The 8,720-nt window shown below is 42.9% G+C and overlaps 1 protein-coding gene across 1 annotated transcript; it reads left to right on the top strand.

Moving 5' to 3' along the window:
• Window positions 1-217: 217 nt before the first annotated feature.
• On the top strand, window positions 218-7,538 carry skor1a (SKI family transcriptional corepressor 1a; the record flags this gene model as incomplete). Its single annotated transcript, XM_079161345.1, has 8 exons — window positions 218-1,975; window positions 2,535-2,625; window positions 2,724-2,795; window positions 2,964-3,026; window positions 4,090-4,164; window positions 4,336-4,410; window positions 5,032-5,097; window positions 7,441-7,538. The coding sequence occupies 8 exons, from the start codon at window positions 218-220 to the stop codon at window positions 7,536-7,538; spliced, it is 2,298 nt and encodes a 765-aa protein (XP_079017471.1).
• Between the last annotated feature and the right edge of the window lie 1,182 nt (window positions 7,539-8,720).

Here is an 8,720-nt window from a genome sequence, read left to right on the forward strand (position 1 = left end):
AAGAATTTCCTCATATCATTTCTATTTTATATTTATTTTCACATTTTGGAATTTGGGGAACACGATATATATTTTTTTTTCTTTAACATATTTTGTTTATTGTTTGTTTTTGAGTAATATTGTTTTTGTTATAGCTAAATCATTTAAAATGATGCACTGAATAATGTTTTTTCCCCGGCTCACTCCAGTTGTCTCTTTGATTGACAGGCTTCCAGGGATGGAGTCGATGCCCGGCCAGCTTCGAGACGCTGGACGAGACGCCAGCTCTTCCCCCAGTTCAAAGCAGGACGCAGCGAGCTTCTCCGGCCCCAGCCCCCTCAAACCAAACCAAGTGAGTGAGACCGCCCTGTACGGGGTGCCAATCGTATGTCTGGTCATAGACGGCAAGGAGAGACTCTGCCTGGCGCAGATTTCTAACACGCTGCTGAAAAACTACAGCTACAACGAGATACACAACCGCCGGGTCGCTTTGGGCATCACCTGTGTGCAGTGCACCCCCGTCCAGCTGGAGCTCCTGCGGCGCGCCGGGGCCATGCCCATCTCCTCCAGGCGCTGCGGCATGATCACCAAACGGGAGGCCGAGAGGCTCTGCAAGTCCTTCCTCGGAGCGCACAGCCCCCCGAAGCTACCAGAAAATTTCGCATTTGACGTGATTCACGATTGCGCCTGGGGCTCCAGGGGCAGCTTCATACCCGCCAGATACAACAGCTCCAGAGCGAAGTGCATCAAGTGCAGCTTTTGCAACATGTATTTCTCCCCGAATAAATTCATTTTCCACTCTCACCGCACCTCAGAGTCCAAGTATCTGCAGCCGGACGCGGCCAACTTCAATTCGTGGAGACGCCACCTGAAACTGACGGACAAAAAACAATCCGATGACATTCACCACGCCTGGGAGGATGTAAAGGCCATGTTTAACGGGGGGAGTAGAAAGAGGACTCTGCCCATGGGCGGGTCGGGAATGTCCTCGTCGATGAAATCGCAGGCCTCGTCCAGCCTGGCCCAAACCAGTTCCTCTGAAATCCCTCACAAAACTTTACGGTGCGACGAGGATCGGAGAAATAATAACCTGAGTTTGGCGAGCGGCGCACGGACCTACCCAGTCATCCCTGTGCCCAGCAAGAGCTTTGGCATGCTTCAGAAAATCCCCCCACCTCTGTTCCCCCATCACCCCTATGGCTTCCCCAGCTATGGGCTGTGTCAGAAAAAGAGCGACGGTGTGCCTGATGCGAGCAAAACCAATGTCTCCGGTGTGTTCTGGCCTGGCGCAAAGGACGCCCTCTACCCTGCCTTCCCTATGTTTTGGCCTACAGCTGGCGGCCTACCCTTGCCCCCCTACTCAGGGTCTCCACCCAAACCACTTCCGGAGTTGCCAGGCGTCAGGCAGGGAGACCTCGACTTATCGGACCAAAGCGACCGCGTCGCAAACACACCCAAAGACACCAACCACCACCCTCACCATCAGCAGGACGGCGGAGAGCGCAGCTCCAGCTCCCAGTCCTCCTCCACCAGAAACGACGAGGACAAGTCGGGGGATGAGACGCCCCAGAGGAAAATCAGCTACATCTCGGCCTTCAGACCCGTGGTGAAAGACGCGGAGACCATCGCCAAACTCTACGGCAACCGGGACAGCTACGGCGTGCGCCCTGGCTACCTGTCCCCGGATTTTATCAGCGAGAGCTCCAGTTATAGATCGATATCACCGGACAGAGACAGCGTGGTGGACGACGACGAGGACCCGGACGTAGATGTGGAGTCCAATCGGGGACAAGACGAGGAGGAACTGATCCAGATCTCGCCGGGAGGGGGCCACCATGACTCCCCTGTGCCGGACCGGGTCTCCTCTGGTGCTGAGGAGAGCCAGGAGCCGCTTGATGCCTCCAGCCCCGCAGCAGCAGCATCACCGGAGGACTCCGTGCACACTGGGTCATCAGATGAGGACAGACGGCTGCGTAATGACTCTCCTCCTCATGAAGTAAGATTAGATTAAATGAAACTTTAATGGTGCCCGTGGGGGGAAGTTGAATTGTCGCAGTTGTGGAGAATATGAAACGAGGCCGATAAAAATGTAATCAGGATCAATTGGTCTGGAATTTAAAAAATTAGATATTTGATAGGCATAATATATATTAATAAGGTTAAAGGTTAATAGGACGAACTTGTGCTAAAGGGCCATTTGGCATGGCAGCAAGACTTATGGTAACCTCTAAATGCAGCCAAAGAGAAAAAAAGATCAATAAGGAGCAACATTCAAAAATGGACATACATTAGGGTAATCAAAGTATAAAACCCTAATTTATCCTGGTTTATTTATTCTCATTAAAGCAAAGTATGTGTATCTGTTCAATTACAAGACATTATTTTACCTCCAAATAAGTGTTTTTGAATTAAAAACCTTCAACAGCTTCACAAATTGCAGGGCTGCTGGTTTGTTTGAAGAAGAAAAAAACGGACCTCGATTCTGTGAAGAACTGCAGTAAATGACATATAATTGGCCTGCGTCATTAAACACGATTGTCTGCTTCATTTTACAGGTGTACTCTGATGAAAAGGACGGCCACGTGCTCCTGAACGAGCCTTCGTCGTTTGGGTCGAAACACTCGAGCAGCCCCCGCAGATCCAACGGTAATTATTTAGCCAATTTGGGGTTTTGTTATTGATGCAAATTGGGGCGTTTTTGTGCCTCTTTCCAGTTCAAATGTTAGTGGCTTGTTTATGTTTAGGTGTTCATCACGTGTCTGAAATACAGAACCAACGCAACGCAACACCCTACCAGGAGCAAAAGGACAGACAAGGTTATTTTTGATGATTTTATATTTCATTATTCTTGATTTAAAAATCCACCCGTTCTGATACATTTTAGTTGCTTCGCTGTATTTCATCAGAAGACTTTCGTGATATATTTGTAATATATTACTTGTTTGTAGCTTAATTAACGTGTTTTTTTTGTTTTTTGTGTGCAGCCGATGGAGCTTTACGCATCGACATCAGCGTGCATGAAAGAGACCTGGAGACCATGGCTAAAGGTAAGAGGCTGTTTTCGGGATCAAAAGGAAATAAAAGAGAGAGCAGGTGATATTAATTATCATCAGCAATTATTCCTGTTTTGATTTGTAATGTGCCAGCAAACAAATATATATTTATAAAGCAGCTAGACTGCTGACATGGTCAATACATTTCATTAAGCTATTTATTTTTTTATTTTTAAATGTAAGAAAAAAAAAGATGTATTCGTATTGTTTTTTCATTTAATTAAAATAAAGCCAATTAATTGCTTTTAGGTTGAATTTCAGAATTTATAAACCGAAATTAAACTCGACCCTTCGTCCAGATTTGTTTAATTATCAAAAATGAAAAGAACCAATATGTGTATTATATTAATATTAAACATTGAATTCCACCTCATTTTAAATGCAGCTAAAGGCCCACGGCCTGCTAAAAATGACGTGCCAAAATCACAAAATGTGAATTTACATTTTGTAGGCCTAAAGTGTTTCCATAGTTGTTAACCACTTAATCACGAGATGTGGGAGTTTTGACTTATTATTGTAAGAGGAAATCGTTTAGAGGCTATTAATATTTTAACGAACAGAGCCATAACCCCGAGGCACGGCAGCTAATTATTTTACAACGCTTGGAAAAACCCCGGGACTCCATTATCATCGTCTCAACCTCCAGGCAATGCATAGCAATTACTGTGGCAGCGAGCGAGAGCAAAGCGGCAAAATGGGTGTTATCAAGGATGTAAACGCACCTGAAGTCGCTTTACTGGGCTGACATAAATCTTTATGTGCAGAAATTCAAAATAGATCATAGTAAGTGGAATCAAATTGATGCGAGGTAGATGAGGACAGAGAAGAAAATGTTACATTTTTGTGATTTCTGCAGATATTTGTTGTTATCGGTGGTGATGGTGCATGATTTCTGATTGCAGCACTTCCCCGCTTGTTATTCAGAAGTCCTGTAGGTGTCAGATGGGCTTTGTCCCTGTGTTTGAGGGTGAATAATGACATTTCCTTGCAGCAGATGAAAAGAAGTTGGTGATGAAATTGACACTTTTTTTTTTTTTTTTGGCTTTTGGCTTTGCAGAGGAATTGCAGAAGCAGCTTGTGGAACAAGTGGAGTTGAGGAAAAAGTTGGAGAGAGAATTTCAGCATTTAAAAGGTAGGACAAAAGTGAGTCAAAGTCACAGAGGGGTGTGTTTTGTGCTCGCAGCCTAGATGTTAGGAGAAGGGCCGGTTACATGTTATCCTTCAAATCCAGGAATGTGTCTTTGAATTTATCCCCTACAATGTCAGCGAGTTTCCATCTGATGTGGCCTTCGGTACTCTTCAGATAATTTTCAGGATCAAATGAAGCGTGAGCTGTCCTACAGAGAGGAAATGGTCCAGCAGCTGCAGATTGTTCGAGGTTGGTCTCTCTCTCTCTCTCTCTCTCTGTACTTTGTGCCTCCTTAGATTATGACTGTATGTAGATCAATGCTCTTTAGGTTTATGGGGGAAAAATTCAAGCCACAGAAAACCCAATATTTAAATAACACATCTGGCCATATCAATCAATCTGAACCAACTAGCCTCTGAACTAAAAAAGAAAAGAAAAGTGACACTTGCATATTGACATATTGGCGATTTGTGTCCAGCCTTTTTCCTGTAAACGCCATCTTTTTTTCTCTCCCACAGTTGAGTAAATGATCAGATATCAGAAGGTGAAACTGAAACCACATTGTTTTGTTTGCAAAGGTTATTTTTCTTCTAAATCATGCTCTGGAAAATTGAATGGACAGACCATTATGTAGTGCAGTATCGGTTACATGCAGTAGACAGCAACTAATGCCACCGTTAAAGGATTGGTTTAATGTTACAGTAGTTTAAATACAGGGTTCAAGTACACAGAGGGGTCACTCTAAATACCATAGGGGCAAGCAGCATACATTACACTCCTCTGCTTCAGATGCAACGCAGCAGCTCACAGCTTCTTTTAAAAAAAATCTTTTTTTATTCCTTTTTTGACCATTTTTTTATTTTTGGATAGACACTTTGTGCAGCGAGTTGGACCAAGAGAGAAAGGCTCGTTATGCAATACAGCAGAAGCTAAAAGGTAATTTTATCTGGTCCAAAAGAGGAACATGAGTACATGTCATGTTGTGCCTTCAAACATAAATATGCAAGTGCTACTTTTTTAAATTAAACCTCTCCTGTGTGACCGATATATTTGCAGTAAGACACCATTAAAGGAAAGGCTCACATTTTTTCATGGTCTTCTTAAAACAACACAAAAGTGTGCGTTGAAAGTACTGTTGCTTTCTTTAGTTGTTCTTTCTGTCCATTAAAGGGATCCCGTCTTAAAGAAACTTCAATACAAGTGGTGGGGAAATCCACAATCCGTGTTCTGTGCAAAACAATATTCAGAAAAAAACGATAATTTGAGGCTTCAGCAACCTGAATTAGTCAAATCAAGTGTCTAACTTCCAATGTTCTGTTTTGTTGTTGTCACTAACAGGAAACACGGTCTATAAGTGTGTTTCTGTGCATAAAAAACTGAGTGGAAACACTGACAATGAATAAGAAACACTAGAAATATTACAAAAAGTTTTTTTTACTCTTTGCTGAGGTGGAAAGCTGAAGTTCTGATAAAAAGCACGATGTGACGAAGTGCAATGGAGAGCCATGACGTGTATGAAGCATGTGACGTAAGAGTCCACTAAACACACTAAAGATGGCGATAAGAGGTGTGTGCAGCCTTGAGGAGACTGTAACCTTCCTCTCTACAAAGATGTCCTCCACCATGTATATATTACTATGTATACTATATATATATTACTGATGAGTATTATACATTTTTAATCTGACACCCAGGCCAGGCATCAAGATGAAGTAACTCAGGGGGCTGTTTAAAAATGCAAAGGAGCAATGTTATTTATAAAGTCAAATTAATTGATTCAGACATGCAATCAGAAAGGTTAAATATAAACAAACATGAGGCTACTGTTCAGAATCAAAGTATTTATTAATTCATGTGAACACTCGCATAAGAATGTAGCAGAGCGCTAAATATTTTTAGAATTTATGAACAATTCTTTGTCAAAATCAGCAGACGGAGGCACGTAAACAGATGTTTGCAGCTCGCAGCTACCTCTCTGTCTCTCTGTCTCCCTCCGTCTTTCTGTCTCCATGTCTCTGCCTCTCTCTGTCTCTCTGTATCTATACCTCCCTATCTGTGTCTCTCTGTGTCTCCATCTCCAACTGTCTCTCTTGCTCTCTCTGTCTCCTTGACTCTCTGTCTCCCTCTGTCTCTCTCTCTCTACCTCCCTATCTCTGTGTCTTTCTGTCTCTTTCTCCCGCTGTCTCCCTGTCTACATGTCTCCCTGTCTCTCTCTCTACCTCCCTCTGTCTCTCTCTGTCTCCCTCTGTGTCTCTCTGTCTCTGTCTCTGTCTCTCTCTCTCTCTCTCTCTCTCTCTCTCTCTCTCTCTCTCTCTACCTCCCTCTGTCTCTCTGTCTCCCTCTGTGTCTCTCTCTCTCTCTCTCTCTCTCTCTCTCTCTCTCTCTCTCCATCGCTGTCTTTAAAACCACAAAAAGCTATCAGGCTAAGAAACCAAACTTAGTGTCATGTTCTATCCGTCTGTCTCTCCGCTTCAGCTCCTTAAATGTCACAATGCATCGCAGCAGTCAGTGGGTGAAGGTGACCGATGTCTTTTGGCTCATTTAAAGTAGTTTTTTTATTGATTAACTCAAATATTATATCAGACTCCAAAAGTTACCCGGGCTGTGTCCCCCCCCCCCCCGGTCTCCCCGCTAACAAGGTATATGTTCTTCTCCACATAGTTTCCCACTGCTTCACTGTCGCCCTGTTAGTTACGTCATCTTGTTGCGCTTCCTTCCTCTGCAATGGTTTAATGGCACCCGGATGGAGAATTAGCATCACCAGCTGTTTACCTTGATGAACAACCTGGATGGAAAAGCACATTCATTCTCAATTTCTTCTGCCCATTTTCTGGAAATTCAGTCAGAATTTGAAATATGAAATCCTGTCTCATGAATTCACACAGAGGAATGTTTTAACTAAAAAGATATCAAGTGGAAGATACGCAGTTGACATGCGTGACTCAGACTGCTGAAGCCTCCAAATAGCTTCAGCTGAACGTTGGAGGACGTTTTTTTACACAGAACAAGGACTGTGGATTTGGTCCCCATCGCTCACATTGAAATCAACAGATTTATTTATGACCCGCATTCACAGGACCAAAAAAACAGTTTCAATGGAAATGTGAGTATTGTCTTAAGACAGACTTTGAAAAAATGTGCACCTATCCTTTTAACATCAGGTAAAACAACAAAATAAAACGTTCACCTTCAAACTTAACGATAATTAGTGAGAGTGTTGTGTGTGTGTGTGTGTGTGTTTGTCTGCATGTTCTCACTGATGGACTCGTTCCTCCCCAGAAGCTCATGACGCCCTTCACCATTTCTCCTGCAAGATGCTCACTCCTCGTCAGTGTACCGGAGCCTGCACCTTCAAGCCTCCGCTGCTGCCTCCCTAGCGCCCGGACACCACCCTGCACCTGACCCCAGCACAGCCCAAAAAAAAAAGAACAAAAAAAAACCACACACTCACACAGGTCCGCCTCGTGTTCACCCCCCCCCCCCCCCCACACTTGTAACCCAAGGATTACCAACCTGCTGTATAGATACACCACTGATTTTAGCACTTGATTGAAGACTCTGAGACGGTTTTGGCAGCGACCTTTCTCCCACCCCGCCCCAAAAAAACAGAACTTTTGAGTAAAAGAGATCTTAAACACGGAGTTCATTTTGTGTTGTGAGTCAAAGGATTGTTGATCTGAAGCTCAAACCAAGGAGTCTCTCTGAATCAAAGCCGTCTGCTGTTTAGCTACGCTGAAAAGAAAAAAACAATATATACTTATACATATATATATATCACGTGACGATGTGCAATGGCTCGTATAAATGTGATATTAAGTTCAAAATGTATCTCATTATTTAGCTTTTGTTGCTTGTTTGAATGAGTTTTTACATATATTTGTTATTTATCTTGTCTGGATTTAATTTATTGTTTAGGTTATTCGTAACACTGTATATGCTGTTAAGCACTTTAAATGGGCAACCTTTCTGAATTTGACCATGCCGTCCTATACCAAATTCTTTTTTCAAAAATGCGAGGGTCTTTATGTTTGAAATAGAGTTAATTGTTATGAGCACTTACTTCAACAGGTTTGATATCAAACAGTGAAAGATTTTCTGTCACACAAACTTTGAAGAGATGATTTAAAAAAAAGAAACCTTCGAGTCATTTATAGATATCATGTACAGTTCAGACTGCGTATTTTAACACAATTTGATCCCTTGATTTGCTCTGTTTCAGGGTTCATTCTGTCATTACATGCATCTGTGAGTCACAACAGACAAAACCAAAACCTTTTCCCATCATCTGATGGTGTTTTTATAAGAAGAAGACACTGTTTGTATGAAGTGTGTGTAATATGCCACTCGCACAAGCTGCATTTGATTTTCTCTTATTTGTTGTTTCTGACACAATCTACCCATAATTTACCCATTTATGTATGTGTACCCATGTCAATGTTAATAAAATGTGAAAGCCACTTTCTGCTTTATATCCGTATACTGTTTTGCGTTTCTTCCGCTGGTGTGAGCCTGACACCTGCTGGCCTCCACACAGAAGAGCTCCTCGTGAGATGGATCAT

The sequence above is a fragment of the Pholis gunnellus genome (genome assembly GCF_910591455.1).
Source record: "Pholis gunnellus genome assembly, chromosome: 1".
NCBI lineage: Eukaryota > Metazoa > Chordata > Actinopteri > Perciformes > Pholidae > Pholis > Pholis gunnellus.